The 11,972-nt window shown below is 40.6% G+C and overlaps 1 protein-coding gene across 4 annotated transcripts in view; it reads right to left on the bottom strand.

Moving 5' to 3' along the window:
* Positions 1–1,013: 1,013 nt before the first annotated feature.
* The window catches only part of PACRG (parkin coregulated), a 530,362-nt gene continuing 519,403 nt past the window's right edge, over positions 1,014–11,972 (bottom strand). For all 4 annotated transcript variants that reach the window (XM_059714750.1, XM_059714757.1, XM_059714746.1 and 1 more), the window contains one exon: positions 1,014–1,493. In XM_059714750.1, the coding sequence (XP_059570733.1) occupies positions 1,333–1,493 (161 nt within the window). In that variant the 3' untranslated portion in view covers positions 1,014–1,332. The remainder of the gene's footprint in view (positions 1,494–11,972) is intronic.

Below are 11,972 nucleotides of genomic sequence, written 5' to 3'. Positions count from 1 at the left end.
CTAAACTGATTTTCCAGAATAGTCTTATTTTCAGTTCTTATTGAAGTTCCTGCATCAACAACTTGTGATTTTATTGAGAGTCTTGCAATATTTGATTATTTTTTCTCATATCCCCAAGTCCCTGAATTCATGGGATTAAGTAAGAATCTCAGCTTTCATTAAAAAAGTAAATTTCTGTCCCTTCCAGTTCCAGACAAAAGCTTGAAAATGTGACCAAGACACACCCTAAAAGCTCAGAAACCAGAAGACAAATAAAATGAGTCTGAAGTCTGTAATGTTTAAAAATCTCATGACCTGTGATTTTTTTGAGCCTGACTCATGATATTTGAACATTTAGATGTAGCAATACTGAAGTTCATGTAATTTGTTGTAAGTGTAGGTTTACAAAATCAAAACAAAATAAATTCAAATGGCCACACTTTTATGCAAGGCTATGCTAATAATCTATTGTTGGTGTGCAAGGGAAAGAACAACTCATTTAGTTAGAAACCTCCAGGGGATTACTATAAACAACAACAAAAACCCACAAAAGAGATTTTAAGAGTTATGAAAAATGCCCAGTGTCCATTTAAATAAAAGCTGTGCAACATTTGGCTAATATAACACTCCACTTGGGGACCGATGCATTGCATACACGCCATATCCCAGCTGATAAATTAGAGAATTTCTTTTACTACTTTCACATGTTAGATTTTCATAAATAGGGACCCAAGCTCAATAAAAAGGCAAACACCTGGAAACCCAGATCATGACTCTGGAAGAAACATTAATTAATTTTATGGCAGAGCTTTATAATGGGCTGTATAAAATTTCCTACTGTAATTGGTATATACATTCAACGGTTTTATTGTATGTCAGAGCACATTATTCTGCACAGCTGCTAGAGAAGCATTGCTGAACTGGTGTTTCTCTTCCATGACAAACACCTATTAAGTAGTCAGCATAAACTCTTCTTGTTACAACCTCTGACATCACCCCCAGGGCAAGCGGACACAGAACTGCAATTGCTGAACTGCGTATGAAAATTATAGTTTTATTGTCTACACAACTGAAGGTTTAACTCTGACTCCTGTTCCAGTCAGCTCAGCTATAAAGAAGTAATTCTTTCATGGAACAAATAAGCACAGTAGACCATTGTAATCCAAGGAACAGGCACTATTTATGCATTGGAAAGACTTGTTCACAATAGTGCTAACAATCTACTGGTCCAGAAGCCACTATTTTAGCAGCTGTAGAGAAAAAAAGCACAACTAACAAGATACTATACAGAACTGGATATAGCCTTTTAGAACACAAATGGAATAATCTTTTTTGATGCTACTGTTCTATCTGTTAGTTTAATATGCATGATTGATAAGTAGGGACCATGTATTTAATGTTTATATAGGCGTCTTCTCCCCCATAGCGTTCAAAGACTTCCAGTGTCTCTTGAATCAGATCTCCAATGTTTTCACGCTTGTGCTGACTGTAGTCAATACCATCTCCTGAATTAACTGGATAATAAAAACAAATGCAAAAGTTATGTTAGAGTTTTCCTTGTAACTTTCTGAAAACAGGACACAGCTAAATAGAACTGCATGTCAATAACAGGGACTTCACTCTAATTTTTATTCGGTGACATACAAAGTTGAAAGATTTGAATAAAAAAAATCTTAGGTATCTCTGATACCTGCTCCTGCTTCCACTTGAAATTAGCAACATGCCTTAAAGATATTTTTAATGTAGCCATTACCATCTAGCTACAAATTCAGATTTAAATATCACAGAAAACATATTTTATTAACATCCAGAGGCTTCATCTGTGGACCGTGTCATATAGATAGTCAGGAATATCTTAAGACTATTTTTGCTTCATTTCATAGCATTGCTTATTTAGGAGAAAATTCTACTGCCATACTTATAAATGCTTATCTATGAAATGTGATTTAAGCTAGGTCTCTTGTGGTATGAAATCCTTAATGGATAATGTTTTGGGATTGTTCCATGCTAAACAACAGATCCACATGCCTACAGTGTTTCAGATAGTGGAGCTCAAAGAGGGAGAGTGTCACTTGGCCTAAATGAGACATTTGGAGCACTACATGGCACTCAATCAATTTCTGCTTCCTGAAAAATGTGTTAAATTAAGTCAATGTCAAAAGGACAAATTATTCTAGTCCTTAGATGGAATAATATTTGTTGCAGCCTTCTTTAGTATGGAGCAGGTTGGAGACTGGCTAGTAACAAGCATTTGAACAGATATGGCATAGTTATTAATGTAACTTATTAACATAAGAATCCCAGCACAATTATCTTTGTGGCAACTTAAAAAGTGTAACAGAGTGCCAGATAATCCTTGCTTGTGGTGGTTTCACAAGATTTAAGTGGAGAAATGTTCTGTAGTTGCTTCAAAACAGTAATCTGAAATCTCCACAGATACAAAAACAAGCGTGAACATGCTTCAAAAATATATCCGACGTGTTTTGGCAAGGACCCTATGGGCTCTATTGTAGCCAGGATATGTAATGCCTGGGAGTGGTTACAATCAGATGCTTGTCTGGTGGCCTACCTAAAATTACTTGGTGACCTTACTCCAGCTAGTGGTGGATAAATGCCCACATCATAAATGTAGCACCCCAAATAACATCATGTGGCTATTTTGCTGACATACTTAGCAGACAGGCCAAAGGTACAACTGTCAAAGAGGCCAAACCAAATTCTCATTGCTAGTGATGGTGGTTCCTTTCAGGTTGGGATTATGGCATATCACAGTCTACTGCATGGCAGGTCGTACTCAACAGAATACTTACATGTGTAAAGTTAAGCCCATGCTTAAATGCTTTACTAAGTCAGGGTCTAAATAGGGCCTGGGGTGGTGTGGGTGCTAAGGTACACAGTTGACAGCCCAGAGTGTTGCAAGTTTAAGGCTAGAGAAAAAGCACTCATGGCATGGCCTGTCAGATTCCAGCAAATCTGCAAATTCTACTAAATATCTTGCCATAAGGAAAAGGCTTAAATGATCTGGGGTATAGGTAGCTGTACTTCTTACAGAGAGAAACTGGTATAAGTTTTGCAACCTTGCTCATATGCAAGACATCAAGTGAATGCTGGTGTAAAAATTACCCTTTCACTGAATTTTTTTTCTGTGAAATAACTTCTCACATGCTCAGTTAAATACATGGGAGTTTTTCAATACCCTGATATGTTTTTATACATTGTTTATTTTCTATTTGCAAAATACTATGTATAAGCATATAGTAGGTAATGATGGGGATTCTCAGTTGAAAGGCGTTAGTTTGTTCTGATATCTTCCTTTTAAAACCACTTTTATACATGGATACACACACAGATGCACGTGCGCACCCCCCCGCAAGTGTAAGTGGACATATGTAAATATCCAGTTACTTTGAAGGATTTGAGGGTCCAATGTCTGTGACATCAACATTTATTGTGGAAATGCCTATAATGTCAGAAATAATTGATTATCACATCACACACAAGACAGCAGGCTGATATTAAATGGGACAGTATTTACATAAAACAGCTTGTCAATCAGCAGTTGAAAAAAAGAACAGCATTAAAAATTAATTAAATTTTCATTAACCATACTTTTACCTTAAAAAAACAACACCTGAGACTCACTGTGGCACTGTAAAGCCAACACTCCTGACAGTGTTCAAACAGTTGTAAATTCACCAGTGCAGAAGTGGAAGCCCTGAACCCTGAACTTAGGTCTTGGCAGGTAAGTAAATGAATTACTCATTTTCAAAGCTTTTGCTAAAATCTTTGATCTGTCATTTTTAAGCCCACACTCATGCTCTGTTAATAAGCTGAAAAAGCTTTCACGGTTCTTTAAAAATTCCCTTAAAAATTCTACACTTGTGAAATAACAGTGATATATTACAAACTGGGAGGTCAGAGTTCAGTCTGTAGAGGGTGAATATCCTCTGTAGTTTTGGTGGTGGCAGGACATATGTTCCAGAAGAATTTTTAGATGCTTTTAATACTTGGACAAGAATTGTAAAATAATTGCTGTGAGGAATGGCGGCTTGGAGGCTTGATTAAAAGATACCCAAGAGGGTCAGGCTGATTAGGGACATAGTATGCAAAGGATAACTTAAGTGATGTGCAGACTATCATTACAAAAAATACTTTGACAGGCTGTGTGCACGATGTGCAAGGTTCATATTTTCAAGACAGCCACGTTCCACCCTAATTTTATGACCTCGGTTACAGCTGCCAATACTGGAAAGGTTATCTCTACGCTCAAGACACCTGCTAAGTACCACAGTAGCTACCGTCCACAGTTATAAGAATTAGCAAATCTTTCAGAAGTATAAAGTAATGATTAACCCACTAGGAGAGTAACTACCCCAGCATTTGCCAGCACCAGATGGATAAGTCAGATTGATTTCCTCAACACACCTGAGGTTGACTATCTAGTCATTATAAGAATGAAAGTTTGATGGGAAAAATGCAGTTGAAGAGTGGTGGTGTCAGCCTGCCCATCTCTGTTTTAATTTTATTTCCATGTTAGTTTGTCTGTGAAGCCAGTTGTCAGCCACAAAAATGCATGTGCAATGTGTGAACACGGATGTGATTCAAGTTCTTTATGACACTGTCCTTTGTAAGGGAGAATTGTCAACTTAAAAAATGTTAGAAAGCACATTTACTTGCTCATGTTCTCAAAGAGAAATATCTGGCAGATTCAGCATGCACCAAGGACTTTTGTTCTCAGAGCAAATGGTATTACTGTATAATAGAACACATTTATGGAAGCATTACTAGGATTTCAGATATAGAGGAATGGAATTGGGATGATATTTTACATTCCTTTCATGGATGAAAAAGTTAGTTCTCTGCCTCCTAAATGCTGCATAAAAGTTTTTATGCTATTTAAAAGTGAACTAAGAGACTGTTTGCCTGTCAAAACCTGCTTTAGCTGATGAAATCATGAGCACATGTGTAGGAGTGGCATTCTTTACCCTGCTGTAAGTGTTAGTGATGCCATCTACTGTAGCAGAGGAAACAGAAATCTGAGGGCCTGAACTCAGGTCTTGGCAGGGGCATGAAGAAGGATCTACAGTTTCTTGAGATTTGAGTCCAGACATGTTTCTGTTCATGACTCAGGATATTGAAGAGATTTTAGTACAATTTGTTTTCCATTTCAGTCCATTTTAAAGTTCCACAGAGCTGCTTTTTCATGTACTAATATTACAATCACAACCTTTTAAAGAAGCGTAAGCATCTTTGTGTTAACATTTAGTAAATGGAGGCAGTCATCATATTTTGTGGCAAGCCAGCTTGTCATATAGTTTTTTTAATAATCTCAAAGTGTACTAGGCATTCTTTCAGCTCATTTGATTTCTCTTTGAGACAGAGCAGGTCTTGAATCAGTGGTAGTAACGAAAGTGTGCCCTTGATTATGCCTGTTTCCAGGCTCCTACTTCAGGTATGACATGAATTAAACTGGAATGGCTGTACAAATGTACAGGCAGAAAAGTCATAACATTTGACATAACAGAACTATGCAAAATTTTAAATACTTCAAGTTGGCTCAGGTCTTTTTTTAATAAAGAATGAGATTAAAAGAGATATCTGAAGTGACTTTGAAGAAAGCCCTTGACCCACTGTTTAAGCATTTTTTTAAATAACAAAAATGTAAAACTGGGATCAATGGCCACTCAACAATTAAATGCTAAGCACCCCCAGCCCCCTCACTCCCAAATATATTTTTTTCTTGGGACATGCTGGCCCCAGCAGCCATTTTACAACTACTGTTAATTAGGAATATATAGGTTTTAGATAATGGTTTTTCATCTACAATCCAAAGCACTTTGTTATAGCAGTGTCACTCTCCCCTTTTTAGATCTTGGGAAACTGAAACACAGGAAGAGGTCAGTAAGAAGTCACAATTTTTTGATTTCCTTATCCTAGACAATAAAAATACTATTTGTGAACTATGATGAACATTTTCTTAAAGTGGTTAATGAAGTTCTTCAGGATCAAACCAGCTAACTATATCAGCCATTAAAAATATTGCAATAATCCCAACATAATAAACACTTCATTGAATAACAGTTATACTCTTATTAACAAATGAAGGTACTGCAAATGAGCTGCTGATTATTAAATCATATTTTTACTGGAAAGCTGATCACAAAATAAAATATAACATTAAGGAATATTATCCAAGGTCAGACAGCATATAAAAAAATAAAATATTTTCTCCTGGACAGGAGAAACAGGAACAAACTGAAGGCTAATGTTAGAGATAACGACATATACACATAATAGGACTCAGATAACTCATTTATGAAGTCACCATTCTGAGCTAAACTTGTTATATTTACTTCTTTAAAGTATTTATTTTTAAAAGTGAATGCAATACTTATTAAGGATGCCAGCTTGCTGATATGAGAGGCAAGTGAAGTACAGGAAGTATAAACTTCTTCACATAGCTCATGTCACTGTTTCTAAAAGTTATCTATTGTGGGATGACCAAAGTTAGTAATGAGAAGCTTGTTTGGTCTTCAAGTTCATGTAGCCCTGGTACAGCCTAACGGATGGATGCTACTTTTTCCATTCATTCAGAAACTCTCATCATTAGGCTACAGTTTTTAGTCCCAACTAACCAGGCCAGTTTTAGGTGATAAAATGACAAGTGAAAAGCTACGTATCCCATCCCATGTCCTCTACAACCATGTAGACCGGGGTGGACAATAATTTCAGGTGCAGGGCCACTTAACAAGGTTTGATGAGCTTTCAAGGGCCACTTGACAGTAGCCCTGCCCCCCCAGTAAGTATCTTGGGACTGGTAGTCCCACCCCTAACCCCTGATCCTTGCTACTGGAAGTCTGTCCCCTTGCCCCCCAGAAATACTCCTTTTTTGTGGGGGGTTAGAAACAGAAAAAAACAAATCATACTCTAAAATTCAAACACCTACTATAACATATTTTAATTTTATTACAAAAAATATTTTGTCATGATTTGTGTACTGTATATAGAGGTTATTGTATAATAACTAAAAAAAATTCTTAGTCTTTTGTACTGTGGGGGAGTGTGTGTGTGTGTGTGTTTGCTGGGGGTGTGTGTGTTGATGTACGGTGGAGTGTGTGTGTATGGTGGGTGTGTGAGTGTGTATGATGGGGTGGGGGTGGGGGTGTGTATGTGTCCATGTATGGTGGGGTGTGGGGGGGTGTGTGAGTGTGTGGGGGGTGTGGGGGGCGTATGGTGGTGTGTGTGTATATGGTGGAGTGTGGGGTGTGTGTGGTGGGGTGTGAGGAGGTCTGGGGGGTTGTGAGGGGATGTGGCTGTGTGGCGGGGTGTAGGGTATGTTGGGGGAGTCATGTGGCATTTGTGGGGGTGTATGTGTGTGGCTCTGGAACACACTGGTTTCTGGAACACACTATCCGCTCCTGCAGTCAGTGTAGGAAACACTGGGGTGTAGATGTGTGGCATTTGTGGGGTGTGAGGGAGGGTGGGAAGGGTGTGGGGACCCCTCCCACACTCCCTCCATGGCACAACAGCAGGTGGGGTGCTTGGGTTGCTGGTGCCTAGCTCTGGCCAGCACTGCATATTGTGAGGAGTGCAGCCCCCTGCCGGGCAGTCTCTATCACCGGCGCTCCCCGCACGTGTGCAGAATGGGCAGGAAGCCCCAGGTACTGGAGCTAGCTGCCTTCCTTGCCCCAGCTGGCTTCAGTGCCTGGGGCTTCCTATCTGTGCCATGCCAGTGCAAGAAGCACCAGAGATACAGATGGCCTGGCGGGAGGCTGTGCTTCTCGCCATGATGTGCAGTGCTGGCCAGAGCCAGGCACCAGTGCCCCAAGCACCCCCACCTGCTGCTGCTGCTGCCCCCAGTGCCTGCCAGGGCTGTGCACCATGGGGGTGGGGTGGGAGGGGTCCCCACACCTCCCACCCTTCCTCACACCCACACCCTGCCCAGTCAAGCACCGCACTGCTGTCACCCACCAGGGCATGGGTTCCACGCTGCCACCAGCCCCACGTTCCATGCTCCTGCCCAGCAGGTCGCCCTCCCTGCCCCCTCACTTCCCTACCTGCTCCCAAAGGAAGTGGGATGCCAGAGAAGCCTGCAGCAGCAGCTCTGCTCGGTGCTGATGGGGCCAGTCCCCTCTGTCCATGAAGGTGGGAGTGAGGCATAATAGGGTATGTTGGGGGTGGGTGTAGGCGCCTCGCTCCCACCCTCATGGGCGGAAGGGCTGGCGGGATACAATTTGTTGGTGGGGGCTACAGGCTGGATGAAAGTGCCTGGTAGGCTGGATCTGGCCCGTTGGCCATATTTTGCCTGCCCCGATGTAGACTCAGATTCTCTCAAAGTCTTAGACATCTAATTGTTCCATTGGCACTTGGACGCCTAAATGCCTTGGCATATCTGAGCCATAGTTCCTAAAAGAGCAATTATTTTTCAAAACTTTACAGTTTATAGCATTATTATTAATGAAGCAAAGGGAAAAAAAACAATTAGAAATCCCATTTGAGATTTGGGTCTTGCTGTGCTTGGCACTGTTCAAGCACAAACAGAAGAGAGCTGCCTGCCCTGAAGAGTTTACAGACTAATTCAGACCAGATTAAAATAATTCTAACTGGTAATATAAATTATTCTAATATCTAAAATAATCAGTGTCTGACTAATGATCTGAATCACACTTCTCACATCAAATACATTTTGCAGCATTTTGCCACTAATTTACTTTTCTTCACCACTAGCTGGGTGGAGCGGGGGACAGGACTGCAGAATGTGGGGCAGTGTTTGCAGAGATCCCCATACTGGCCCTAAATGCACTGGCTGGTGTACGAGAAGCAGTATGACTGCATTACTGTAGCACTGTCCCTTAGCTAATTAGCATTGCTGAGATGCCAGATATATGAGAGACAGGCTCAAATGCTGCACTAATGGGGCAATACTGCTTCTAGTAGGCAAAATGGCTCATTCAGAGCTAGCTTGGGTATTGCTACACAGTACTGCACTGTGCCATGTAGACATACTTGGTGCCTCTTGTCACTTCCACTTCAAATGCAATGAAGAGGGCTGAGTTGAAACTAGGTGGCTTGTGGCTTTGCTTGCTTTAAAGGACCTTTGTGTAGCTGTATATATAGATCCCTTCACATGTCTTAGGAACCTCATATCAAGATGTATTTTTTAAATTAATGCAGGACCAAAATAAACAATTCCACTGACAGACAGACTCAAACATTAATTGCATAAACTGACTTTGGAAACTACTGCATAGATCCAAATAACAAGTGTAATGTACCTGGAAAGTTAAAAAGTATACATTCTTTATTATTACTCTGAAGGAGACCCTGAAAAGGACACAGGTTCCATTTTGTTATACAAAAAAGTTTTGTTTTACTTGACCTTTTCAAAATACCTTTAATCATTTTAGTATTATTTATTTAACTAATAGGCCTACCAGGCCAAATCTTACCCTTGAAAATTCAGACACCTTCCACTGATTTCACCATGACTAAGAGTTATGTATCCAAAGGTAGAAATTGACTGCTTATTTTACCTTTCATCAGATCAGAGTTGTTGATAATGTTTTACAATGCTACAGTGTTTAGGCTGCAAACACATATGCAAACGTATGTGGAATTCATCACTGAAACATTTCTGTTCAATTGAGATTTGGGGAGTCTATATTCACTTAATAGTTTCTTTTTAAATGTGGTCCCTTAAAAGTTCTTCATTGTTTTCATGGCTAGCCAGCTTTAACCAGAGAAAGAACCTATATTTCACATTGTCTTCTACATGTAGCTAGATTTTAGTTTATTTAATAAATTAACATTTATTTTTAAAAGCCTATTGTTTCTAAAAATACAGTTCTGATTGTTTACAGCCCAGGGAAAGAATGGAAGAAATGATCTGATTGGAAAGGAAACATTTGACTGACTTGTGATGTTTTTAGTAATGATGCAAGCCTATTGGAAATAGTTTTAGCTACTTGTAAATTGCTGCTTAAAAAAAGTCTTGAAAATGAGCCAAGATAGCAGCTGTTATCAGTTTTCTATTTCCAAGAAACATTAGCAACATCAGATGCAATCCATTCTAAGTCCAGACTTTTGTTTTATTGAGGCACTAAAATGAAAAGAAAATCACAGATTTTTCTGAAAAATGGTATTAACAAACATATGCAACCAATGGGGGTGAAAAAAGATATTTATTAAATTATTTATCTTTGTAAGTACTTACATAGCTCTAATTACTTCAACTTTGAAGTCTGCCCATGTTTGGACTAGTGATCAATATCAGACAAAGCAGTGTTAAATAATCTTAGATAAACAGGCATGCACAACAGGGGACAGGAACATGAAGGCGAAACCTCAGTGGCCTTGATGCACTGTTTACTGTTGCAAAATAATAAATTAGGTCACAAATCATGTTTAAAGTGCAAAACTTGTGCAGATCAGTTATTTTCCCAATTATTTGGGATATATATGAGCTTGTACAAATCATTTGTTGATTGCAAGCTAAAAACTGTTTATATGAGCAAAATAGAGTGGATTTCCTAACTATGACCTGAAAATATGTTTGCATGTTATGCAATGCTAACTTCTTTCCCAATTCTAGCTTATTTAGTGGGGAATTAATGCAAACAATGAATAAATACATAGAACAACCATTATTTATTTCACACACTAATGTAAAGTGGCAAAGCAGAAAGTCCAAACATATTTTAGGGATAATTGATTTTTATATAAAACATGATAACACAGTAATCGGTTTTAATAACAAGTTCATTAATACTTAAAATCAAGATGCCTCACAATCCCTCCTTTTTCTCCTGTAAGAAAGCCTTTGCTCATCCAAGCAAACTGCTGAGGCGAGCAGGGCCCTAAGCCTTTACAAGGGGATAGATCTCTAATGGAATATATTTTAATTCCATTTTTAAAAAGACATTTTAAAAATGTTTAATTCTTATGGGCCCCATTTTGTATAACTTGCATACTCAAAAGCTCTTTTGATTACAGTCAGAACTCTGACTATTCATTGACTGCAGGAATGGGCCCAGTATTGTCATTATAACATCTCCATATGGAAAATAAGTCAACTATATGGAATATAAGAATTACTACCTGAGCTGTATCCTGATCTAGAGTGACAAAAAAAGAGTGTGCCTATTTATTCTTTTTTTACTGACACTTAAAGAAACTCAAACAGAAATTAGGACCCTGTACAGACATTCAGTTCTCCTGAATAAATCCTCTCCCTGCTTCCTTTGCCTTTGGGGGTCATGCCAGGTAGGCATCTGGCCACACCCCCATGCCTTGAGCAGTGAGAGGGGAGGGACCCTGACAGGGGCTGCTGTGCCCTCGCCAGGCAGATCCTGGCTGGGTTCCTGGCGGGAGGGAGGAATAAACCCCCTCCCTGTCCCCTTCACCTCATTGGGCCAGCGTCTGGCCACACCACTGCCCCTGCTCTGGCTGCTCTGGAGGAATAACCCCCCTCTCTCCCCTCTTTTCCCCTCCCCTGGGGGACCCCAGCTGGTGTATGCCTGGCCAGGGGGGAACACCCTCTGTCAGGGTCCCTCCCCACTTGCCACTCCAAGCATGGGGGCATGGCCAGACACTGGCCAGCATGGCCCCCTAAGGCAAAGAGGGCAGGAAGGGGGTTTATTCCCACCTCTGTCCTCTCTTCCCTGGGGAACCCCAGCCGGGTTCTGCTAGTCCCAGCTGCCACCTCTGACACTCACCCCCAGCCAGGCAGATCCTGGCTGGGGTCCCCCTGGGGAAATATACCCCCTCCCTGCTCCCTTCACCTTAGGAGGCCATGCTGGCTGGTGTCTGGCCATACCTCCGCCCCTGGAGTATTGAGGTGGGAGGGACCCTGACAGGGGCAGCAACAGCCTGTCATAGTGCTCTGGGGAGTGCAAGCCTCTTCCCAGTGGTGGGGCTGTGCTGTGGGTGACAGCAGGGTGGGCAGAGCTGCCTCAGCCTGAGCAGGGCGAGTGGTGGTGGTGCTAGGGGGACCT

This window comes from Alligator mississippiensis, chromosome 1 (assembly GCF_030867095.1).
Source record: "Alligator mississippiensis isolate rAllMis1 chromosome 1, rAllMis1, whole genome shotgun sequence".
NCBI classification, from domain to species: Eukaryota; Metazoa; Chordata; order Crocodylia; family Alligatoridae; genus Alligator; species Alligator mississippiensis.
The sequence above is the reverse complement of the archived record's forward strand: the minus strand, read 5'-3'. Positions and strand labels throughout refer to the sequence as shown.